This window comes from Odontesthes bonariensis, chromosome 1, assembly GCF_027942865.1.
Source record: "Odontesthes bonariensis isolate fOdoBon6 chromosome 1, fOdoBon6.hap1, whole genome shotgun sequence".
NCBI lineage: Eukaryota > Metazoa > Chordata > Actinopteri > Atheriniformes > Atherinopsidae > Odontesthes > Odontesthes bonariensis.
Window position 1 is genome coordinate 2,805,755 of NC_134506.1, and position 27,143 is coordinate 2,832,897.

Below are 27,143 nucleotides of genomic sequence, written 5' to 3' on the forward strand. Positions count from 1 at the left end.
GCGTGGACATCGGGGGCAGTGCCTCTGGACTGGCAGATCGGGGTGGTGGTCCCCCTCTTTAAAAAGGGGGACCGGAGGGTGTGTTCCAACTATAGGGGGATCACACTCCTCAGCCTCCCTGGTAAGGTCTATTCGGGGGTACTGGAGAGGAGGATCCGCCGGATAGTCGAATCTCGGATTTAGGAGGTGCAGTGTGGTTTTCGTCGTGGCCGTGGAACAGTGGACCAGCTCTATACCCTCGGCAGGATCCTGGAGAGTGCATGGGAGTTCGCCCAACCGGTCTACATGTGTTTTGTGGACTTGGAGAAGGCGTTCGACCGTGTCCCTCGGGGACTCTTGTGGGGGGTGCTCCGGGAGTATGGAGTGCCGGACTCCTTGATATGGGCTGTTCGGTCTCTGTATGACCGTTGTCAGAGTTTGGTCCGCATTGCCGGCAGTAAGTCGGACATGTTTCCTGTGAGGGTTGGACTCCGTCAGGGCTGCCCTTTGTCACCGATTCTGTTCATAATTTTTATGGACAGAATTTCTAGGCGCAGCCAGGGCGTTGAGGGAGTCCGTTTTGGCGACCTCAGAATCGGGTCTCTGCTTTTTGCGGACGATGCGGTTCTGTTGGTGTCGTCGGGCCGTGACCTTCAGCTCTTACTGGAGCGGTTCGCAGCCGAGTGTGAAGCGGCTGGGATGAGAATCAGCGCCTCCAAATCTGAGACCATGGTCCTCGGCCGAAAAAGGGTGGAATGCCCTCTCCGGGTCGGGAATGAGATCCTTCCCCAAGTGGAGGAGTTCAAGTATCTCGGGGTCTTGTTCACGAGTGAGGGACGAATGGAACAGGAGATTGACAGACGGATCGGTGCGGCGTCTGCAGTGATGCGGGCTCTGCACCGGCCCGTCGTGGTGAAGAAGGAGCTGAGCCAGAAGGCGAAGCTCTCGATTTACCGGTCAATCTATGTTCCTACCCTCACCTATGGTCACGAGCTGTGGGTTGTGACCGAAAGAACGAGATCGCGAATACAAGCGGCCGAAATGAGTTTCCTCCGCAGGGTGTCTGGGCTCTCCCTTAGAGATAGGGTGAGAAGCTCGGTCATCCGGGAGGGGCTCGGAGTAGAACCGCTGCTCCTCCGCATCCAGAGGAGTCAGATGAGGTGGCTCAGGCATCTGGTTAGGATGCCTCCTGGACGCCTCCCCGGTGAGGTGTTCCGGGGAAGACCCAGGACACGTTGGAGAGACTATGTTTCTCGGCTGGCCTGGGAACGCCTCGGGGTCCCCCCAGAAGAGCTGGAGGAAGTGGCCGGGGACAGGGACGTCTTGGTTTCTCTGCTCAAGCTGCTGCCCCCGCGACCCGATCCCCGGAGCAGCAGATAATGGATGGATGGATGATTAAAAAAAAATTTGATAAGGGAATATTTGCTGTCCTGGTAAATTGGGTGTGTTGTTGTGTTATGTGCAGTGAGCTCATTTCTTTTTCACTGTTCAATGATTATCTACAAGACAGCCAAAAGTCCTTAAACTCATGTCAAAAAGGGTTTTGTACAGTTTTGCAGTTAATTGAAGAAAAAAAGGAAACATGTAAATATTGCATGCCCTACATCAATAAGGATGCTGTCGCTAGAGATTGAGAAAGACATATTTCTGTTTTCTTTTCTTTTTCTCACATAGCCTAAACTAAATCCTGCTAACCGCTGACAACTCACATTGCACCAATGTATTTCTCATTATGGTTTGCTTATCCTTAGATATAAGTGATGAAACTGCTATTTAAATGTGACATGTTCTAATTGGAAATGCTTATAATTGAAAATACTGTACCACAACAAAACAGTACTGAAAATCCTTCTGAAAACACATACCCTAAGAATATGAATCTTGCCATTAGGTTCTGAAAATACCCCTTATTGGTCTACATTAAAGGAATAGTTCACTTAAAAACTCACTTTATGGCCATAAGCAGCCCCTTTCTATGGGGTCCAGCCATTGAATTGGTGAAGACAATGATGTTGTAACTCTGTGAATATTATGTAGATTGAAAAATTTCAGTTGGTTTTTGACTGACATGGAGCCTAAACCATTGCCATAAAGTGAGTTTTAAAGTAAACTATTCCTTAAAGAAATTAACCTAACCATTTTTAGGTTGATCACATGTCTTAATCTCATATTAATGTTGATACTAATGAGTTTTTTGTTGGTTTATTTTACCCTGGCAGGTGGACAAAGATGTTGTCAGTATGATGGATGAGGAAACCCTGTCAAAGTACATTCCTCATTTTGGAGACCGTGTGTTTGCCAAAAATTGGACAGGCTCAGCCTCAGCAGAGGCTGGGAGCAATGCAGATAAGAAAAAGACACTTATAGAACGCATACGAGCTAAAATGAGACTTCCAAGCTCTGTCCAAGCAACAGCAAGCTCATCAAATCATACTAGCTCTGTACTTGGTTTGGGAAACAAGAATGCTGCACGAAAAACAAGAAAGATAGAACTGGGTTGGATGAATTATCAAGATGGTTATTTCAGGCAGGTTACACGACCAACTGGTGGGGGCACAAGAGAGATCCTTGCCAGGAAAGATGACACTTTGAACAAAATTCTAGGAGATGGGAAGAAAACATTCTTTCCCAAGGGGAAATCTTCAAAAGGAAGAGTTGAGGACATTGACTTCACACTTTGTGTTATGGGCTCAGAGGAGCCCTTAGATGGCACACTCACAGTTGGGGCGTTGTACGATACAACTCATCATAAAATACTCAGGTTGTACATTTGCTCAAAGAAAAGACAAAGGCCGTTTCTCAATATGCGTACTTGTCTGTACTTGCGTACTCGTGTACTTCTGAAACGTCATCACCGAAGGACCAAGTACTGTTCCAATTCAAAGTACGCATCCAGACAAGTACGCTCCACATTCCCTGATGTGTGCTTGCTCCGCACGAGTTTGCTTCTGTGGTGACTTGTGTAGACTTCAGACAGCTTGCCATTGTTGTGGAGAAAAGGAGTCGAATACGCGTCGGTCATACGTCCATTGGGGAGTTTATTGAACAAATCGTCACAGCAAATATGCATACAGAATGTTCACAAAATGTCCACCGGGTTCATTTTGCGACCCGACTTTATACTGATTTAAATCATAACATGCATGCGTTATCCGGCCCCAATCTCCCTCGGCGGCGCCGAGCTTTCGCCGTAATCGTAAACAAGCTCATTCTAACTATCAACAATATTCACATGAACCAGTCAACAAGGCACACGATGTAATTATGACATGTCAAGAGAAATGTCATGACATTCTTCTCCCACATAGTCCCCCCTGAAATCACTTATCAGTGATTTAATAAAGAAATAATCTAGAATGAAAGAAAATCATCCCACATAGTTAATTAAGAATTAATTAACATAATCAACACTAAATTATTCTAATAATTCTACAAACTCACTCAAAGGGAACATTTTTGAATAAATGAAAAGGAATATATATATGTACCCGAATCACATTCAATGATTAAATGATTAAATTAAACGATACTGAATTTAACACCAATACAATTTTTAACATTGCCATCACACTTGTCCACTGTTCGCAGTGCATAGGAGCGAAAAACCCACCGGCTGCTACTTTCGTTAACTCATGTTCTTATTTTTGGGAAAACTCTCCTACGGCCCCACCCCACTTGGCGACCGACCACTTTACCAAAGGTCGCACTCCGAACAGTTGACTAACACAACTGGCAATGGACATATTAGTGATCCGTTCTGATTGATAATACACATAGAATGAATACACCACCATCAAATCAATTAATCACAGTTTTGTATCAAGTACAATACATAAAATTATGGATTATCACACAACAATAGTAAAAAATGCAATGTAATGCAGCTTCCCAGTCCCGTCCCATCTCCCGTACTCTGGCGTCGTCTGCTTCTGGCCGAACATCCGTCCGGCTGGGTCTGGAACTGCTAAGCTAACTCTGGGAGGAGAGGTCACCAGTACGTCACTCCCAATCAAAGAGATCCTCAGCATCTCTTCTCCCTGTCAGGCTATTCTTGGTTCCACACCCGAGGAAAGAATCTTGTGAACCGTCCGTTGATAACCTTCATTCGTTGACCCGCTCTCCCATGCGTTGGTCCTCAAACCTTGTCTCGCAAGGTCAGCTGCCTCCTGGTTTCTTCCACTGTTTGTTTGAACATCACTTACTGCAACCACCTTCTCAGAATGGGTATGATGCAACACACCAATAGGGAAACCATCCTCACTATCAACAATATTGCTATTCCCGCTTTAACTGTCATCGCTCCCCCTTCTCCCAAAATCCCAAACAGACCAGTCCACCACTGTTCACCTCCACCAGCATCACTCTTCAGCTCCTCTCTCTGTTCTCTGATCTTCTTCACGGCCGTTGTAAACGTCCCACCAGCTGCAGTGTTCCCGGGTATAAATGTACAACATTTTCCCCAACCATCTACAACTGGCAAACACCACTCTTCCCTTCTAATATCCATTCTAAACCTTGTCTGTTCTACCAAGCCATCATACTCGTCTCATGTAGTTGTTCTCCAAAGGCTGCAAGCCCTTCACTCGTGTAGTTAAGAATTCTCTGTTGGTTGTAGTATATGTAATTAATCCACTCCACATTTTGTTAATCGTGATCCACGGCAAAATAGACTCAAATCCAGCTGCAATCTCCCTGCGTGCTTTGAACTCGAAAGGAATCCCTCTCGGCTGCCCTATTGCATCCAAGTAAACGTGCTTATCCCTGATGTAGTCACCACTAGATCTTTTAACTCTCCCTTTTTCCACATCCAAACCTCGCATCTCGTTTACCTTGTCATGCACTAACACAACTGATGTCTTCCTCCTCACCAGTGCCAAAAGACCTATCCACCTGTTGGGTCACACATTTAACAAAACATCACCTCCACACATCCAGTAACTCCCAGCTACCGATTGTGTCTGATCCCCAAAAAGATATAGCGTTAAAATGATCATTTCTATATTTTCACATTTTGATCCAAATAAATAAATCCTAATAAATATTGGTTTCATATTTGCGTGTGGAAACCAAGATAAAACCCATGCGACATTGCATTTAACAGTGGTATTACCTACGTGAGTTCCAAAAGCATTCAACCTCACCATCGTAATCTACTCTGTAATCAGTGGGAGGCCCATCCTGTGTTGTACTCAGATTAAATTCAGCACAAGAAGACTCCAATCTGTGGCCCTTCCTTATTTTGAAAACAACTATGTAATTTATTTGGCCCAAACATCAATCTGCACTTAATACCACACATAGGAAACAATAACCATTTATCCTCTTCCGATGTGAACCTACCTTTCCTGCATTCCCGTTGCTGGACCACTGCACAGTCCCTGAAGGTGTGTGGCTCTGGAACAACAACAGGCAATGCTCCTGGAGCGTCTGCGCATATGAGACACTCCGTCGCTGTCAGTTCTCTTGTAGTGTACTATGCCTATCTATACCACATATCCTGTGCTGCCTTAACCCATCTTCCACAGTTACACTGTTTTCCTGACTCCACCTGTGCATGTACACTCCGTCTGTTCTTGGATTAACATGATTATTCTGTCCTGTAGTGCTAATGGTATCAAATCCCCCTAGCCTTTCACGAGAAATCTTTCTATTCTTACAACCATTGTGAACAACTTCTTCTGACCCGAGGACAACATGATCTTACCAGATTGCCCCTTTGTCGTGGCGTCCAGAGGCGGTGATTTGGTCGTCTCCTCCTCCGGACCCATGATCCACACTTACTCACACTTACTCACACTTACTCACACTTACTCACACTTCCACCAACCTTTATTCCCACGTACTTAAATTCACGCTTAACCGATCCCTCTTCACGACTAGCTCTAGTGTGTATTGTCCTATTTTTGATGATAAAAAAGACAAATATTTTTGGTAAGACTGAGTTTTTGCGGTGTGATGAGATGTTGTGGAATGAAAGAAAATCCCACTGAGGAAATATTTTTGTATTCAAATGTTTTGCATTAAACTGATGTTCAAATTTAAATTTGATGTTAATCTTATTATTTCACAGTCAAATCATATATGGTGAGAGAATATTGATTTCCGGTGCTGGTCATGTAAAACAAAGTGGACCAGAGAGGCTACTTATAGTGCACACCTTTAGTGTATCAGTAAAGTATTTGTTCTTGTTTTGTCTCGAAACTCACAACATTTCAAACAATTACTCAGTTTGAAGTACAGATAGTCAGTTTTTATTTTCAGGGTATTTACATGAATAATTTCATTTTGTAGTAGTCTCCTGGTCTGCTTTTTTAAGGGCATTCTTTTACATGAAGTGATTTCCTGGAGTGTGACCTGTCAATATCGCCAAACTAAATATATTATTCCAAATGTTCATCCAAGACAACATGGCAGTTTCAATTTTACAAAACACAATTTCAAACCAAACCACTGCTTCTACTGCAATACTTGAACTACACCAAGCAGATAATACTTATGTATGTTTAATGAAGCAAAGTATTTTTACATTGCTGTATTGGTACTTTTACTTATGGGACTAGAAATTTCTCTGCCCTGATCTGACTAATCATCTGTCTCTGACAAGTGTGCTCTTATCAAGGGCCTCAGCAGTCTGCACAGTCTGGTAGCTTCAACAGCATTATGACCTGGCTCAAGATGATGCTCTTCCATTGTCAATACACAGAGCTCATAAAGGTCTGAATTACAGGTAATGTCAGTTTTCCAAAGGCAAGCATCCTCTTCTAGAATGATGTCCAGTCTTTCATGGTCCCCTGGGTGGAGGGAGTCTCGTGCCTGGTAAAGCTCCGGTGCGTGATACATGAGGAAAGGTTTTCCATGATACAAGTCACGACCATTTCCGCCTGGCCGGATCCGATGGGTGTTCCACATTCTCACCACAGTGTCTAACTCCTCCTGTAAAATAAAACACGATAAAATAAGATCTCAAATTAATTATCTCATTATCACGAGAAAACGGAAGAAAATTATCTCGTCTTGTACTTTACGTTCAACAGACATTACATTTAGCAGATGCTTTTACAAATTAGGATATGATGACAGACAGACAGTCATCATTGAAAAAAATAAACGTGCACAATCGGCCTCCTATAATGCAATCTATGCAGTTTCCAAGTATAGAATCTAGCGAGTGAAATGAAAGAATTCCCGATTTCCATGTCTTTTTTAAAAAAGTGGTTGGGGACCCCTGGCGTAGTGGGTTAAGCAGCTGCCCCATGTACAGAGGCTGCAGTCCTCGCTGCAGCTGGCCCCGGTTTGAGTCCCGGACCGAGCAGCCCTTCGCTGCATGTCTTCCCCCTCTCTCTGCCCCCTACTTCCTGTCTCTCTCCAACTGTCTTATCATTAAAAGCATAAAAAGCCCCAAAAAATACTTTAAAAAAAAAATATATACATATAAACAAAAGCGCAGCAAAGGCTGGAGTACTGAAAAACTAAACTGAACATAAAACTAAGAAAATAACAAAACAGACTGAAATACTTGCAGAGAGGACTGACGAGGGAAACCATGGACCAGGGGTGTAGGAACAGAAAATACTGACATAGAAGACGAGGAATACAGACTAGGATTTTTAGATAAGACAAGACAAGGAATACCGAAGTATAGGACGAGGATCCGGCGAGGACTGGTGGAACAAGAACGACAGGTCCTTCCCAAAAAATTTGCATATTGTGATAAAGTTCATTATTTTCCATAATGTAATGATAAAAATTGAACTTTCATATATTTTAGATTCATTGCACACCAACTGAAATAATTGAAAATAAATTGAAATAATACTGATGATTTTGGCATACAGCTTATGAAAACTCAAAATTCCTATCTCAAAAAATTAGCATATCATGAAAAGGTACTCTAAACGAGCTATTAACCTAATCATCTGAATCAACGAATTAACTCTAAACACCTGCAAAAGATTCCTGAGGCTTTTAAAAACTCCCAGCCTGGTTCATTACTCAAAACCGCAATCATGGGTAAGACTGCCGACCTGACTGCTGTCCAGAAGGCCATCATTGACACCCTCAAGCAAGAGGGTAAGACACAGAAAGAAATTTCTGAGCGAATAGGCTGTTCCCAGAGTGCTGTATCAAGGCACCTCAGTGGGAAGTCTGTGGGAAGGAAAAAGTGTGGCAGAAAACGCTGCACAACCAGAAGAGGGGACCAGACCCTGAGGAGGATTGTGGAGATGGGCCGATTCCAGACCTTGGGGGACCTGCGGAAGCAGTGGACTGAGTCTGGAGTAGAAACATCCAGAGCCACCGTGCACAGGCGTGTGCAGGAAATGGGCTACAGGTGCCGCATTCCCCAGGTCAAGCCACTTTTGAACCAGAAACAGCGGCAGAAGCTCCTGAGCTGGGCTACAGAGAAGCAGCACTGGACTGTTGCTCAGTGGTCCAAAGTACTTTTTTCGGATGAAAGCAAATTTTGCATGTCATTCGGAAATCAAGGTGCCAGAGTCTGGAGGAAGAATGGGGAGAAGGAAATGCCAAAATGTCTGAAGTCCAGTGTCAAGTACCCACAGTCAGTGATGGTCTGGGGTGCCATGTCAGCTGCTGGTGTTGGTCCACTGTGTTTTATCGAGGGCAGGGTCAATGCAGCTAGCTATCAGGAGATTTTGGAGCACTTCATGCTTCCATCTGCTGAAAAGCTTTATGGAGATGAAGATTTCATTTTTCAGCACGACCTGGCACCTGCTCACAGTGCCAAAACCACTGGTAAATGGTTTACTGACCATGGTATTACTGTGCTCAATTGGCCTGCCAACTCTCCTGACCTGAGCCCCATAGAGAATCTGTGGGATATTGTGAAGAGGAAGTTGAGACACCAGACCCAGCACTGTGGATGAGCTTAAGCATCCTGGGTCTCCATAACACCTCAGCAGTGCCACAGGCTGATTGCCTCCATGCCACGCCGCATTGAAGCAGTCATTTCTGCAAAAGGATTCCCGACCAAGCATTGAGTGCATAACTGAACACAATTATTTGAAGGTTGACTTTTTTCGTATTAAAAACACTTTTCTTTTATTGGTCGGATGAAATATGCTATTTTTTTGAGATAGGGATTTTTGGTTTTTCTTTACTTTTTTGCCAAAATCATCAATATTAAAACAATAAAAGGCTTGAACTACTTCAGTTGTGTGTAATGAATCTAAAATATATGAAAGTCTAATGTTTATCAGTACATTACAGAAAATAATGAACTTTATCACAATATGCTAATTTTTTGAGAAGGACCTGTATACTGGGGAGGTGATTACTGGAGCAGGAACTGGTGGCTGATTAGTAACGGGTTGCAGGTGAGAGTGAATGAGAGCAGGAGACAGACTGAGGAGAGAGAGAGAGAGATGGCAGAACACAGGGGGCGAGGGAGAGCACATTAACTAACACAAAGAATGAACAAGGACTAATAAAACAGAACTGAATACTGATAAACAGAACTAAGGTGAAACAAAGACTGATCTAAATACAGAAAACACTAAGAGTACTGAATAAAAATAACACCAACAACCAAGTCCAAAAACATAACCAAAAACCCAGATTCTGACAGTTATCACGGGAAAACGGAGGAAAATGATCTCGTTATCACGGGAAAACGTATGGAATAAAATCTATGTATCTACGGCCGTTTAGGGCTTCGTACTATGGCATATTGATAAATGTATAAATTAATTAATTTTATATTTTAATAAAGAAACAAGTTTGATTGTTCAATTGAATTTACCCCCCCCACACACACACACACACACACACACACACACAGACACACACAAACACACACGACCCTTCTGTAACACATAAACATATACATACAAGCTCCCATATATACTGTACCAGCAGTATACTACATTGTATACACTGTACTACATTTTTTTTTTCAAAGGCCTAGAAAAGTAATAAAAGTATAATTCCAGGTCAATCCAGCGTCTTACTTAGGCTGGGGTGCTAAAACCCTTGAAAAAGAACTGTTTTGCACAGCTTCTTGCAGGTGCTGGCACTCTGTAACTCCAGGGTCTTTAGTTTTGCAATCTGGTGCAGTCTCACTTTATGAAATACAGACACAACAAATGACACAAGCATGAAATGATGGTTCTCAATTCCAAATTGGGTTTGTGCGATGTGCTCCCCGAGTAAGAACACATCCTCTGAATCAATCCCTGCCCGAACGAAATGGTTGACAAAGGACACACTGACACCTTGTTCTTTTGAGTTTTGGCAAATCATACGCTCTGCTGCTCTGATCACCTTCACTGTTCCCTCTGAGGGGATCATCAGCCCACCATTGTTTTTAAGTCCAAGCAGGTGGTAGCTCTGGTCAAAGGATGGGGGTACAGCAGCTGTGACAAGGCTTGCACGGCACACCTCACAGGACAGTTTTTTCAGAATTTTTCTCATAACAAACCCTGAAATGTAGACCAGGGCATTGTTGACAAGACCACCAAAGCGATGGGCAGATAACTGTGGTCACACATGACTGTTTGCAAATGGTGACAGGAGCTCTTCCTCTGCCATTAAAGCAGAGTGCCTGTCTGCAGCTGATAGAGACACAGTTTCATCTTGTGTTTACACACTGCCTGAAACCACTTGGTGAGACACCACAACGGACCATCAATGCCCTGGAACTGCCCAGCATTGGGGTTGTTATTCCAGCCTCCTAAAAAAAAAAAATCAAAAATCAAAAACATAGATTACCTGAAGAGAGGGTGCTGCCTGAAAAAACTCCTTTTACAAATGTGGGAATTGATTATTTTGGCCCCATTGATGTTAAAAGGGGCAGAAGTCATCTTAAAAGATATGGACTGCTGTTTACATGTCTAACAAGGACTGACCATGGAGGACAGCAGATCCAGAAAGAACCTGCAACGTCATCATCCTCACCCCAAGATAAGGAGTCTTCACCAGCCCCAACAGCCCAACAAGTGGAGTCTTCACCAGCCCCGGCAGTCCAACAGGCGGAGTCTCCCCCAGCCCCAGTGGGAAACCCCAGCCTTCGCCCCCCCGGACCCCACCCAGCCCCCAGCACTCTCCACTCAGTCTGGACTCCTCACTTCTGGATTTCCCGGACAGGATGAAGAGCTTTCTCAATATTGGAATACAATTGACACCACGCCAAAATCCCATATTCTTCCCCCCTAACATCCCACCTCATCCAGCCCCTCCCATTCCACCACGTCCATCACGTTGGAAACAACCCTCAAACAAAAGTCACCAAGCCCCCCCCCACCTCCTCTGAATCATCATATCTGTGAGTCTGACTGATATGTGCCGGGTCCAGGCTGCAATACTGATATCAAGAATGCTCTTCCCCAGATAAAGTCAGGGCCCTATGGAGTTCAGACAGCCTTTTCAATCCCTGTGATGACAGGAAACAGAAAAGTGGTTAAACTGGTGAGAAATAAAAAAGGTTCAGTTAAATCTACCAATCTATTGAATATAGTGTGTCAACCCCGAAACACACCAGTATCACCTGTTGTCTCCACGAGATTAGCCCTACTCAATATCAGATCACTAGCCAACAAATCCCTCTTAGTAAATGACATGATCATGACCTATAATCTATACTTTTTATTTCTTAGTGAAACATGGCTGACTGAATGTAGCTGTGATACCATTCTCAATGAGGCCGCACCAACAAATTTCAGTTTATCAATAAGTGTCGAAGTGGCAAGAAGGGCGGGGGAGTTGCCGCCATTTTTAAATTAGTCTTTCAGTGCAAAGAAATTTTACTTGGTGATTTTAGCTCGTTTGAATATCTCTGTTTTTTAGTAAAGGGGGATCCAAAAGTTATCTTCCTAATCATTTATAGACCACCAAGATACCCAGGAACTTTCTTTGATGAGTTTGCTGAACTGCTGTCAGTTATCTGCACTGACTATAACTTTTTTATCATAACTGGGGATTTTAACATTCACATGGACAATAACATGGACACTAATGCCAAAGAACTCTGCTCTCTACTTGACACTTTTGGCCTTCTTCAACATGTGAATGGACCCACACATACTCGAGGCCACACACTGGATCTGGTTATCTCTAAAGGTGTTGACATTTCTTCTGTTGATATCAAGGACTTGGCGCTCTCTGATCATTTCTGTGTGTTCTCTGACTTACAGTTAACTCCAAACATTCAGTTAACCCGTGTGTCTGTTAGAAAAAGGTACATAAATGAGAATACCAGTGCTAAGTTTATGGAAGTTATAGTTATGTCATCAACTGCGAGTGCAGAGACAGTTGATGAACTCTTAGATAACTTTAACTTGAAAATCTCAAATGTCATGGATACTGTTGCACCTGTTAAAAATAAGATGATCTTGAGCAGAAAGCGAACACCATGGAGAAACACTATTATGATAAAGGCCTTGAAAACAGAATGCAGGAAAGCAGAGCGTAAATGGAGAAAAACTAAACTTCAAATTCACCATGACCTCTACAAACAAAGTCTTTGTAATTTTAACCACGGGTTACTCCGGGCTAGACAGCAACACTTATCTGAAATGATTAATAAGAACATCAACAACACTCGTGCTCTGTTTGCTATGGTTAATAAGCTGACAACCCCCCCAAAACAGATAGTTTCAGAACTCTGTTCCACAGAAAAATGCAATGAATTTGCTTGTTTTATCAATGAAAAAATCAAATCTATAAGGCTAAATATCAACATAAATCAGCAAAATAATAAAATGACGCAAACCTTAAAACCACCTAGGAATCAATCAACTATGATGTCAGAATTCAATACAGTTGACCAAAAAACCATAGAAGAAACAGTCCAGCATCTTAAACCATCGACATCCTGTCTTGACACAATGCCATCTGACTTCTTTAAAACTATTGTAAGCTCTGTCCAAACCGATTTGCAGCAAATAATAAACTGCTCACTTCAATCAGGCACGTTTCCTAAACCCTTAAAAGTAGCTGCCATCAAGCCACTCCTAAAAAAGACAACATTGGATGCTTCCAATTTAACCAACTACAGACCCATCTCAAATCTTCCTTTTATAGCCAAGATTGTTGAGAAAGTGGTTTTTAATCAACTCAGTAACTTCTTGGACTCCTTGACAAATTTCAGTCAGGCTTCCGACCTCACCACAGTACAGAAACGGCTCTTATTAAAGTGTTAAATGACATAAGGTTGAACACTGACTCAGGCAAGGTGTCAGTTCTGGTATTGTTGGATCTCAGTGCTGCATTTGACACTGTGGATCACCGTATACTGCTGAACAGGTTGGAAACCTGGGCAGGACTCAGCGGGACAGTCCTAGAATGGTTCAGGTCCTACTTGGAGGAGCGGAGTTATTTTGTGACTATTGGAAGTAATCTATCTGATCGAGTGGCTATGACATGTGGAGTTCCTCAGGGGTCAGTTCTTGGACCCCTTCTGTTCACCCTATACATGCTGCCTCTGGGTCAAATTCTGAAGAACTCTAAAGTCAACTACCACAGCTATGCAGATGACACGCAGATATATCTCGCACTGTCTCCAGATGACTGCAGTCCTATAGAGTCATTGTGCGACTGCTTAGAGCAAGTCAAAAAGTGGATGAACCAAAATTTCCTTCAGTTAAATCAAGAAAAAACTGAGGTCATTGTGTTTGGCAACAAAGAGAAGAGGTTTGCTGTCAGTAAACATCTTGAGTCACTGTCTCTAGAAACTAAAGACCAAGTCCGGAACCTCTGCGTGCTGATAGACTCAGACCTGACCTTCAACTATCATATCAAATCAGTCACCAAATCAGCCTTTTATCAACTTAAGAACATATCCAGAATTAAGGGTTTCATGTCCCAAACAGATCAGGAGAAGCTGATTCATGCTTTCATCTCCAGCAGACTTGACTACTGTAACGGTCTTCTGACTGGACTCCCCCAAAAGAGTCTCAAACAGCTGCAGCTCATTCAGAACGCTGCAGCCCGAGTTTTAACCAGAACAAAGAGATCACATCACATCACCCCAGTTCTCAAGTCTTTACATTGGCTCCCGGTCAGATACAGAATAGATTTTAAAGTTCTGCTGCTCGTCTACAAATCACGGAATGGTTTAGGTCCAGAATACATGAATGACATGCTAGCAGAGTATAAACCCAGCAGAGCTCTGAGATCTACTGACTCAGGTCAGATAGTGGAGCCCAGAGTTCAAACTGGACACGGTGAAGCAGCTTTTAGCTGTTATGCTGCACACAACTGGAACAAACTACCAGCAGAACTGAAATCAGCCACAACTGTAAGCACTTTTAAATCCAGGTTAAAAACATTTCTCTTTCGGTGTGCTTATGGTTGAGTTTATATCTTTCTTTTTCCCCTCTTCTTTGATTGCTTTAATTTTTATTCTATTTCTTTTTCTCTTTAAATGGCTTGTTTTTATGCTGCTTTATGCTGTTCTTTTAAATGCCTTGTCTTTATGTAAAGCACATTGAGTTGCCTGTGGTATGAAATGCGCTGTATAAATAAAGATGCCTTGCCTTGCCTTGCCTAACGTGTCGTGCTGTGCATCTGGAAGTAGCTTATACACTGGATACGGACTCCTGCATTAATGCAATTTGGAGGTTTATCTGTAGACGAGGTCCAGTCTCAGTTATCAGATCGGATAATGGCACAAATTTTGTTGGAGCCAACCGGGAGCTGAAGGAAAATCTGGCTGCTCTAAATCATAGCAAAATTCAAAAGGCTTTTGTTCAGGATGGCATAAAATGGAGCTTCAACACACCAGCAGCTTCCCATCAAGGTGGTGTTTGGGAACGTCTGATTCGTTCAGTGAAAAGCACTCTCACCTCAGTACTGAAACAACAAACTCTGGATGATGAAGGGCTCCAGACCGTCTTCTGTGAGGTTGAGGCAATCCTCAACGACAGACCCATCACAAAAGTCTCAGATGATCCAGATGACCTGGAAGCTCTCACACCAAATCACATTTTAATGTTGAAAGGAAAACCGATCATGCCACCAGGACTGTTTGACAAAAATGATCTGTACATAAGGAAGAGATGGAAGCAAGCACAGTATATCGCTGAATTGTTTTGGAAAAGATGGCTTTCGGAGTATCTACCCATGATGCAGGAGAGACAAAAATGGACAAGGCCAAGGAAAAGCCTCGCTCCTGGAGACATTGTTCTTGTCGCAGATGCCTCAGCTCCAAGAGGATCTTGGATCATGGGGAAAGTTTTGGACATCAGACCAGATTCAAAGGGCCTGGTACACACTGTGCGTCTTCAAACTAGGACCAGTATTCTGGAGAGACCTGTGACAAAGCTCTGTCTACTAATAGAAACAGCAGTCTAACATCATGACTCTCTCTTTCTCTACAGTACCTCTATTTTTTCTTTCTTTTTCTCTAATTAATATGTGCTTTGTTTTGCAGATTCATCAGGAAGATGGTCCATTTAGAGCTATTACGACGTACAGAATAGATCCGTCTCGTTGTAGATCCAGAAATAGCTCCTTTTTGTAGATAACTGTAATTGTGATATTATGCACAATTAGGGGCCGGCGTGTAGGAGCTATTTGTAAAGTTAGCTTTTGTTTTTTGGTTCTAGTTGAAAATTTAATTTGCTAATTATGAGTAACTTTATTTGATTAATTTCAGTGCTTTATTTAGATTTTTTGCTAATATTGTTCGTTAGTTATGTGTTTAGGATATTTTGGTAATTGGGTCACACTGGGCACCTGAAGTTATTTGTGTTGGTAGGCACCTGGAGTACCAGCATGCACCTGGGTGGGCCAATGGTTTTTTACCAGTGAAAATGAGAGAGCCGCAGGTTTTCTTTGTTCTTTTGTTTGTTTTATTGTTTGGAAATAAATAATCAGAAAACGCAAGAAGTCATTTTTGAACATTCATCTTCTTTTGCCTGCGTTAAAACCACATCCCCATGGTGCATCAGTGGTCTTTTGATTTTGTTTGGTTTAAGTTTAATTTGTTTTTTATGGACAAATGGCCACTACACCATCTTTGCCACCAGTCATTATAAACTTTGACCATGGGGAATATTCAGCACAGGTAAAGAACTTGTCATGGCCCCTGCACACAAAGACTTTTTTAGAGATTTTGGGTCTGACGGACTTAGGGTAGGTGCTTAAAGTAACAAGGACCATGGATTTAGATGATTCACCACAGATGATGAATGATTCCATACAAGGAAAGTATTGCAAATTGCTGAATGTTTCATGAAAAATTGGAATCCTGAAACAAAAAAAATCTTTGGAAACAGTCTTTAGGAGGGATGAAGTATATGCAACTGGATAGCGCCCCAGGGTTTTTTTCTCAAACATGTTTTCGCAAAAGAGCCCATTTTTACATATATCGTAGGAAATGAACACGGATAAAAATCCTTTTGAATCTCCAAAGGAAAACATACCTTTTTTCTCACTGTGGCTGTAGTTAATGGTTCCGATTATGTTTTCATCCTCAATTAAGCAGAATGAAATTCTCAATAATTGTGGGATGTTGTTCCATTCATAGAATAGCAGTTCTCTGTCAGATGTTGCGACAGCCAGCTGCTCGATTTCTTTGATGTACACTACATCATTAACGTGCATTTTCTTTTTGTGACGAAAAGGAGGAGTTGTTTCGTCTCTCTCGTACAAGGGAAACGTGCATGACATCTTAAAGTCATCAGGCCAGTACTTCAGCACACCATCTGTACTGATGGAGAGGTACAGACACTTTTGGTAAGGCCGGATTTCTTGTGATGAATCCTCTAATCCGTCTTTTGGATTGCTGATATGCTTTAAAGGGAGGCATATTATTTTGACGACTAATTTGTGGGTATCAAGGGTTATCAATTCAAAAGGTTTGGGGAAAAGTTGGTTCTTGTAATCCAGAGCCTCTGCATTACTTGCTTTATGCAAAAGAAAATGTAACAGTTCCCCAATGTCCACAGTTTCATCACATTGTGTCGATCTTCATGTGTAGCATACGCAGCTCTTCTTCATCTACTTTACTGTAAAGGTCATGCATTGCCATAGAAAATTTGTCGATATCAAGGCCGCCATTGCCTTCAACGTCATATTTTTTGAATCCCTCGAGGATTGCTGGAATATCATCAGCATTGAACATTTTTTCTGAATCTTCCAGTTCACTGCCGACTTTACCACTAGGGTCATTCTTCATGTTAATGAGTTCGCCCAAGTCCAGGTCAGGATTGTCTTCTTCTGAAAAGTTTTCTCCTGGATATGCCATGTTTCCACTATTGTATGTTCAAGCACCGTAAGATTGTTAGAAATTAGTGTAAGTGATATAAGTTTGCAATGCTGTATTGCCCACTCTGATTCGTTGATGCAAGATGCCAACAAATCCCCCATTGTGGAATGGGCAAAACTGGTCTATAAATAAATTCAAGTTAATCTGGATATATGATTTTTTTTTTCTTTTTTGGGGGGGATTGCTATAACTCAAAAGCCCTTTTCAAGCAAGATGAAATCTTATTACCTCAACTGCCACTATGAAGTCACCTTTGAAAGACATATGATTTTTAATAGCTTCTATCATTTCCTGCTCTTTTATTTTGTTCTAAGTATCCATCCATTTTCTGCCCATTATCTGGGACAGGATTGAGCAAAGATCTGAGCAAAGATACTCAGATCTTCCTCTTCCCAGCTACCTCGTGGTATTTTTGATCAAGGTGACAAACGCCTGACCACAGACGCAGACAAAGTCTGTAACTTCCTCAAATCGTCATCAGCTCACCAACATGAGGATTCACAGTACGAAGACTGCCACCTATAGGATGAAACGATTATTACAGCATCCTGAGCTGAGGCTTTTAGCAGCTAGCTCCAGCACGTGATCTGCCACCATCTATCTGTCTGTCTATCAATCAATTTATCCGACAATGAATGCATTTGAGTCAAATGAATACAAGCAACAAACATATAGCAGTGACTGTTAAGAGTATTCTCTGGTCATAAGACAGCATTTGCTTGTACAGACGGTGAGGAAACGGTGTGCACTCCGCTGAAGTGCGCAGTGAGGGAGGCCACGCCTGTTCGCTGATGTGGGTCACATGACAGACTAGCGTCTCGGACAGATCTGAAACACGTCCAATAACCATGGTAAGCAGTTTTCCTGAAAGATAATGCTGTATATTTGCACGTTTCATTCTGATATTAGCCTGTATTTCGTTTTGGTCTACGCAACAACACATCCTAAGTGGAACTCGGGCTGATTTAAAATCACCGTGGGATGTGACTGGAACTATGGCCTACCCCTTTGGGACCAAGTCTGACAGCGGCAAGCTAAGCTAACAAGCACCCAAGCTAACAAAGTTGTTTTATTCAGGCATTTATTTTTTTGCGAAATTTATATACAGCACGCATCGTACTCCATATAATCCATGTACTCCATGTAATCAGATAAATCCACGTGTTAAGATTTCTGAGACAAAACAGTTTAAAGCTATGGCGACCAAAGCTAGTATCTGTTAGCATAGTCTGTTGCTTTCCTGGATGATACTCAACTGGTTGGCAGAATGTTGGGCTTTTTGTCTGAGCGTAAATAACAGGGGGTGTATCTGCTGCTTTAAGCGTTGGCCGAACTGCAAAGAGATCAGAGCACCTTTTCTACATATTTCCGAGTACTTGTATGTACATATTTCTTGCGGAAATGGCTGCACCGCCCACAGATATTTAAGCAGCGAGCTGTGTTCCTAAAGGCAGCCGCGCAGAGAGCTTTCTCCCGGGAGGGGTCCAGGGTCCCGTACCTCCAGTCCGGCTGCATGTATAAACATATTTGATGCATTTCCTCTTGCTCTGCATCCTTCCTTCCTTAATGAAACGAGGCGGTGAGGATGTGTTGAGCAGCTGCTGGTGGCTGTCGGACACTACACGCTGCGGCTCTCCATGCACAGTGAACGTGTCGCATCAACAAGCCTCGGCAGGACGCTTACATGCTAAATCTTAACAAACAAAGGTTGAAAAAAAAAAAAAAGTTGGAATTGACACCAATGACCTGCGCACTTGTAATCCCTCCTAGTTGAACTTTATCTACCGACACAAACACCGACAGCAGCCCTAACTATATAAGAATATCTTTCTTCTTCTTCTTATCTTTATTTAACAGGGGAAGGGTCTCATTGAGATCAAAGATCTCTTTTTGAAGACACCCTGACTGAGACAGCGTTACAGCACAGCACACCTACAGATATCTGACGGAAGTGAAATGAGAATGTTCTGATTAGCCATAATACCACAAAATAATTCTAACAAGTCAGAATAAAGAAATGAGATGGAGCCACTAAATTAAAAAAGAAACGGTCTATACATGAGTGTATTTTTTATCAAACTACCTCCAAAAGACCATTAAATATTTTGTCAACATTTCGCAACTGTTGGTTAAAGAAAAAAAAAGTTGTAGTTAAAGTGATGGTTCGGAGTAGATTCAACCTGGGGTCATTTGAACCGTGACATCCAGCCAAGTAGCCCACCCGAAGTTTTTCCGATATTGGCTGAACATCAGCTGAGTTACTGAGTTATCCCGAATAGCTTAGTACAAGCGTTAACGGACCCTGGCAGTATCTCCAAAATTACCACACTAAAATCACATGCCATGACACCAAACTTCTACAGTAGTACAAATATGGTCTGTACTCACAAAACGATGCATTTGGAAGTTTGTACATAGTCCAGGAGTTTATTATTATCAACACAAGCCTGATAGCTTCTCTGCTGCTAAAGCTGCGTCGACGTCACTTCCTTGATCTGGGAGCTTCAATGTAAGATGAGGGTTGATCTACTACTGTAGACAACAAAGTATATGCTATATTCTACATGAATTTTTATGTTGTAGAGTTGTGAAATTATTTTATCAATGGAGAAATTGAGCAGCCTTGCTTTGTTGTCTACAGTAGTAGATCAACCCTCATCTTACATTGAAGCTCCCAGACTTGTGCAAACTGGTGTGACCTCATCGACAGCTCCTCCAACAAGCCTTCCAGTGCATTGTAGGACTTGAGATATCAAACTTCAGAAATATTAGTTTTTCAGGTGAAAAACAGGAGGGGAGAGGAATGAGGAGACTGAAATAAGACAAATGAGATGGGCCTAAACTCTCCCAACACCTTTGTTAGCGTAGGAGACAGTGTAATAAAATAATCCCATCCTGGACTCACTTGTGGCTGCAGCGTTCAAAGCAACGCTCGGCGCTTTTCATCCAGTCATCTTCGCTGTGATTCCTGTGCATGAATACGAGGACGGGCGTGTGAGCAGCTTCTGGAAGCATCTTTTACTGTAGTAGCTTTTTTCTTTCCTTTTTGGGAAAAGACCAACCTTGATGCTGAAATAACATTTTGTTGCAGCTTATGATGATTGAAATCATGTGATTCCCTGTGAAACAGTGGGAAGAACACATAAGACAACGCATCTGAAGCGCTGAATAATTTAAACAGACCCACAGCGCAGCTTAGTGTTAGTGTGGCCGGACTCTTGTTGCAGCGTGGCCGGACTCTTGTTGCAGCGTGGCCGGACTCTTGTTGCAGCGTGGCCGGACTCTTGTTGTTGCAGCGTGGCCGGACTCTTGTTGTTGCAGCGTGGCCGGACTCTTGTTGTTGCAGCGTGGCCGGACTCTTGTTGTTGCAGCGTGGCCGGACTCTTGTTGTTGCAGCGTGGCCGGACTCTTGTTGTTGCAGCGTGGCCGGACTCTTGTTGTTGCAGCGTGGCCGGACTCTTGTTGTTGCAGCGTGGCCGGACTCTTGTTGCAGCGTGGCCGGACTCTTGTTGTTGCAGCGTGGCCGGACTCTTGTTGCAGCGTGGCCGGACTCTTGTTGTTGCAGCGTGGCCGGACTCTTGTTGTTGCAGCGTGGCCGGACTCTTGTTGTTGCAGCGTGGCCGGACTCTTGTTGCAGCGTGGCCGGACTCTTGTTGTTGCAGTGTGGCCGGACTCTTGTTGCAGCGTGGCCGGACTCTTGTTGCAGCGTGGCCGGACTCTTGTTGTTGCAGCGTGGCCGGACTCTTGTTGCAGCGTGGCCGGACTCTTGTTGTTGCAGCGTGGCCGGACTCTTGTTGTTGCAGTGTGGCCGGACTCTTGTTGCAGCGTGGCCGGACTCTTGTTGTTGCAGCGTGGCCGGACTCTTGTTGTTGCAGCGTGGCCGGACTCTTGTTGTTGCAGCGTGGCCGGACTCTTGTTGTTGCAGCGTGGCCGGACTCTTGTTGTTGCAGCGTGGCCGGACTCTTGTTGTTGCAGCGTGGCCGGACTCGTGTTGTTGCAGCGTGGCCGGAGTCTTGTTGCAGCGTGGTAATCTTCCGCTGTCATCGTGGCGTTGGAAGCTGGGTCAAGCAGAAGTGCTTTGGAAGAGGCAACAGGAGGTCGTTCTTTGACCGTGCGGGCGTACCCCGTGTGTCCTCTCTTTTCCATCCACTTTGCTTTGGCATAGAAACGAGTCTCACGAAAATGGTTGCTTCAGTTCAGTATTCTTTATGTAGCGCCAAATCAAATGTCATCACCAGGCACTTCAAAGGTTTTTGTGAGGAAAAACACACACACACACACCCACCCAGACTCCACACCGTGCTGACCCGGAAATGCAAAGCTGAGACTTTTGACCGCGCATTTGACTACATGGTTGGATGTTTTGCAGCCATTCGGTGGCAGTCATTCTGAGGTTTGGGCTGCTCTTGGTTGTGTTGGTGATGGTTTTTGGCCCTTTAGCTTGGCTCGACTGTGAAAAAGACAGGCGTCTCTGCATGTGACCTGGCAATTGATGTCAGCACAACAAACCAGCGTACATGTCTGTTCCTAAAAGTCACCTGGGGAGAGAGAGGACTGAGTAAGGATAAGCAGGAGTCTCCTTAACCTGGAGTCTCCCCGCCTCCATAGATGGGCTCTGGGGGAAACTAAGATGTGAGGAGCGGAATTGAGGGTGTCCAAATTGGGAAAGGGAAGTCTGCTTCGGCTGTATTAACTTTAAAGTCTGTCCATGTCACACGCAGTTCTGATGTTTTGGCTGTTTTTGATTTGTTTCTTGGTGCTTAATCGTCATTCGGAACATTGGAGATGAATGATTATCACACCGTTGTCCACCATGGAGGCAGGGCTTTGCTGTGGACCAGCAGCGATCTCTGGAATGCTTTGATTTTACTGCTTTCTTGTCACAGTGGGAACAATCTCATCCTGGAGCTCTATCAAGCAGCACTGCTCGTGCTGGGCCTTCTTAGCTCCCCTGTAGAAACATTCAAAGTGCACATGAGCTCAGTTCAATTAAAATGTGTTAAAAGTACCACCTTCCTACCGGGGCCCTTATTTGGGTAGAAATTACTGCCCAGAAGTCTTTTTAACTGATGGAAATGAAACTCGTGTTGGAATAAGAGAGAATACGATTGTAGATGAGTAGTGATTTCAATTTTCTATTTCACGTACAGTGTTCTAGCTAGGATGAAATTATAGCGTAGTGGTGTAGGCGAGGGAGCGAAGCGACCAAGCCCGGGGGGGATGGTGCGGAGATTTTGGAAATTTAAGGTAAAAATTGGCCATTCTAGGGGTACCCAAAGGGAGAAATTGTACTTTAAAAACAATAAAGTCTTAATGGGAGATGTTCCCATCTTTGCTTTTGGCAGTGTGTTACCTTCATAACGGACCTTGTCAGAAGACATTAAAACTTAGACATAACCAGGAATAGAGATTAAAAAAAAATGTTTTTTAAAGTTACACACTTTTCAGTTATCCTGATGACAGACAAACAAACAGACAGACAGACAAACCAACGCAACCAAAAACATTACCTCCTTGACAGGTAAAAACGCACACTCTTTACTTCAGCTGCTGCGAGCCGCTGAGCGCCTACTGTTTCGTCTGCAGTTGCACTAACTACTGCGCAACCTTTCTTGGCTGTCATCGTCAAAAACAGTAGGGTAAAGGCTGATTTATGCTTCAGACGCAAAGCCTCTGACGCTCGGATGCAGAGCCTCTGCGAGCGTCAAAATCTTGACCACTCCCCCACGCAGAGGCTCTGCGCGCGTTGTCGTGCACCTCAGAAAAATCCTGACTACACGTCGGACGCACGCAGACCACCAACGGAAGTGCGCAGACAAAAGCGGCTGTGATTGGTCCTCGGTTTGAATTTCCGGTTGTCTGTGTGGCTTCCTCCTTTGCATTTTCGCCAACTCCAATAAAAGAAGCTGTTCTTCTTCGATGTCGAGCAACTCCAGATCCATATCTGGCATACACTTTTTTTTTTTTTTTTGAAAGATAAACACTTCCGCCAGCGCCGCCGAAGTTCTCGTCACCGCCCACCGAAATTCTCGCGAGGGGAAACTGCTGTGCGTCCCGAGAAATTCCAGACCGAGGTTGCAGAACCATAACATGAAAAGTGGTTCGCGACCAGAGCAAAGCAACACGTCAAGACGATAGACGCAGAACTATAATCCGCCCTTAAAGCCTAGGTATGACAACAAGTAGGACAGAGAAAGAGACAGAGCATTTGTGGTTGCTTTATTCCATCATCTTTCATGGAGAGGACTGTTTTCTGTTATTTTCTCGAGCGCCAAGTCAACTGCACGTTCAGCTTAAATGATAACCTGATCAGCTCATCACATATTGTATGTAAGAAGCTTTGAAAAAGCACAGCAACCTTGACCGTTTTTGCTTACTTCAAATAGGGACGGGTTAAAATAGGCTACAGCTATTCTAACATGATTTCTGCCGAATCCCCTAACGTGTGCGCTTCTGCGTGTGTGAGTAACCATGGCTACGGAGCACTCTTACCAGAGATTCTAGGAGCCGCGGACGCGGAGTGCCTCTGCCTGGAGCTACAGTTTCATCTGCGGTTGTACTGACAGGCAGCGCAACCTTTCTTGGCTGCCATCGCGAAAAATGTGTCAAGTTTGTCAGAAAGGTGAAAATGGCATTGATCTGGCGTTATTGTACAAATAAATACAGACAAAATGCCGCTACATTGTATTGAAAATAAGCGTAGCGGTCCAAAATTATAGCGTAGCGGGCCGCGACGCAAGTTTGCGCTAGTTAGAACCCTGACGTACTTTAAATAACTTGCATTTAATGGGTGTCATGGTAGATCTGTTAGATTGCTAGTTCTTAATTTTCTGTAATATATATATACAGATCTTTATCCACAAAGACGATGAAAGAGTTTTGCTTTAAAAAGCTCCTTTTCCATTATATAAGATGGCTAAAAATGATTATATATTATAAGATGGCTACATACTTTCCTTGATTATATATTATTATATCATCTTGTATAATCTTTATATTTTATTTTTAGAACGGGGATTATCAGTTTTAATGGGTTTGTGTCTCCTGTAAAAGTGTAAAGGATATTGGAATAATTCATGAATCTGGTGATATTTATTTCTGTTGGTTATGTTCCACAGTTCATTATAAACTGAGTATGTTTTCAGCTATCTGAATTTTTTTTTTTTTTTTTTTGTGATAAAGTTCCAGTAGTTGAAGCAAAGACTAAGCTGCATTTGAACTGTTTTTTTTTCCAGCCAACCACCCAGCAGTCTCCTCAGGATGAGCAGGAGAAGCTTCTTGATGAAGCTGTCCAGGCTGTCAAGGTCCAGTCATTCCAAATGAAGCGCTGCCTGGTAGGTGGATGCTGCTTTGATGAAACCTCATGGTTGTCGTGCTGCTGGTGATGTAATATTTGTCTAAGTGCACAGTAGTTGCACAGCGCGTCTCGCATACACCAGCTGGCTCCGTGGAAACGGCGCCGTCCTCACTCAGCTGATTCCACAATGCTGAGGAGCAGCGTGGAGTTAAGGAAGCTGCCTTCTTCTTTGTTTTTTCCCGATGAGGCACAGCTTGTATCCGGAAGAGGCTAAAGAGAAACAGAAGCATTGTATGGACTTATTCTTTGGTGTTAGACACGATGGTGTTTGATTTTCACTCAGTAGGGTCACATGGCACTGAAAGGATCGGATTATTGGCTAAATTACAATCAGACTGAGTTGCTCCTTATCTGAGCAAGGGTAATTCTCCTTGGATATATGGCGGTGAATAAATGGGATCAGAGGCACAAAGCGTGTCATACCCCGGTATGATAGGTGGTGCTGTACCCATTCCAACTGTTGCTAATAGAGCCACTTCCTGTTGACCTCTTCACCACCAACAACAACAACAAACTCAGGCATTAAAGAAAGATGGAGAACGCAGAGCCAGATGAAGCTACGTCCCTCTACATTTGGTCTGTGATGAGCTGCTTGTTGCACAAACTCGATGCCCAACGGAGCATTCTCCATCGCGTTGTTTGTTTCTTTCTGACGGCGACAACAACAGGAATATCGTCTCCTTTGACTTCCGGGTCACGACCCCGGGAAAACATCTGGAGCATGCGCAGAACGCAAAGTCTGATTCACCACGTGCTTCAGCGTCTACAAGCAGGTTTAGAGTGACTTTCAACCCAGTTATCTCGGGGTCTGAATCCGATCCAATTTCTTGTCAGATTAAGGTGTCTACATGAACTTAATAACTCATTCTTATTGTAATTTAGCCAATAATCCGATCCTTTCAGTGCCATGTGACCCCACTGAGTGATGAAGACATGGAAATGAATAGGATTGAGGAGCAAAACAAATCAAATCAAGTGCTCTTATATTCAGTGGTTATCAAATGATTAGATGTTTAGACGTGCATTTCATATTTTGGGGAGATAAGAGGGCTCCTCTGTAATGCATGGAAACTTGAATTTGATGCAGATAAAGAGTTTCACATTTAAATTAAATGTTGAAGTGCTTTTCTTTGTTGATTTGCTCATGATATGTATATCTGAAGCATTCTGTGGTCTGCAGGACAAGAACAAGTTGATGGATGCTTTAAAGCATGCCTCCAATATGCTGGGAGAGCTGCGGACCTCCATGCTGTCTCCAAAGAGCTACTATGAGCTCTGTATCCTTTCCTTTTCTGTCTTATGGAAACACTCTGTCCAACAGCTAATACTGACTCTTTTCTGTGAACCATGTTGCATGCTGGTGTTGACCGTCTAAAACTTGGTATGTTTTGAACTGAATGCTACTTTAATAATCCCTAAAGGTTGTAGTATAATTTGAAGAAAAATGATTAAATAAATAGATGATGATTCAAATTGGGTTGGAGCTGAAGTGTAGCAGAGAAAGGAGTGTTAACAGCGTTATGAATCTGAGCAGACGACCTCACCTCAGTGTTGCCGGGTAACACAACTGAATTGTATCAGGAGACAACATGGACAGGAACTCCTGGAAACAGTTGAACATCAGGGACACAGATCCTCTCCTTACACCAACCTTCTTCTTTACTCTTCCTGCCCTGTCTGCCTGCACAGTCTGACAGCTGTGGAGAGAGAATCAGGAATATGTCTCTGTAAAACACATGCAGCATTCTTGATATTTCAGATATCAAGCCCTCCAATCATGTCCATGTGATCACACATTCCAAATGATAATGGAGGGAAGAAATGCTTTAAACATCCTCCTCCTCTCTGGCCATTGTGCCCCTGTCATACATCGGTGCCATGTCTTCTTCTCTTCAGCCAAGTATGGCTGCACACCATCTAAATAAGCACAAAAAATGCTTCAGAAATCTGTGTTTTCTCAGAAAAATGAACATTATAAAATCTCAAGAAGATACAAAGTGACCATAGTTACTGCAACGTGCAGCGCCATTCTAGAAATAGTTTTATTTCAATTTTTGCATTCTGTTAGACTTTAAAAAGAGGCATGTACACATTTTACTCTGACAGACATTGACACCCAGATAATGTGGTTGGTAATATAATAATAATAATAATAAATTTGATGAAAGACTCATAGTCCAGATCACATAGAAAAACAATCAATGATAAAAGAATAAAAGTACATAAAAAAACAACATTCATTAAAAAAAAATACTCCTAATCTTTTAAGAGGCAATCATACCAATGTTTCCAATATACAGATGTATATCTTACTGCACTATATTTAATGTTATTCAACAGTAGGATAATTCTATTATTAGACTCATTTAGCTGGCAAATAAATTGATTCATAAGCTTCCTTGAAACGGCCATCAAAGAGCTGACATTCACAGACACAAACAGTTCACTGGCACTGCTCCATCTGGGCTTCTTTAACTAAAGTTTAATGCATCATTATCAGCCACCTTCGATCTCTGAAGGCTGGCTTTTTTTATATAATTGCACCATAAGTGTGCCGTATACAGTGAGGTAAAATATGATCTA

At 43.0% G+C, this 27,143-nt stretch overlaps 1 protein-coding gene across 1 annotated transcript in view; it reads left to right on the plus strand.

The window, feature by feature from the left end:
• Nucleotides 1–17,840: 17,840 nt before the first annotated feature.
• The window catches only part of vps35 (VPS35 retromer complex component), a 41,512-nt gene continuing 32,209 nt past the window's right edge, over nt 17,841–27,143 (plus strand). The window contains exons 1-3 of the mRNA XM_075461944.1: nt 17,841–18,054; nt 24,439–24,537; nt 25,741–25,837. Of these exons, the coding sequence (XP_075318059.1) occupies nt 18,052–18,054; nt 24,439–24,537; nt 25,741–25,837 (199 nt within the window). The 5' untranslated portion in view covers nt 17,841–18,051. The remainder of the gene's footprint in view (nt 18,055–24,438; nt 24,538–25,740; nt 25,838–27,143) is intronic.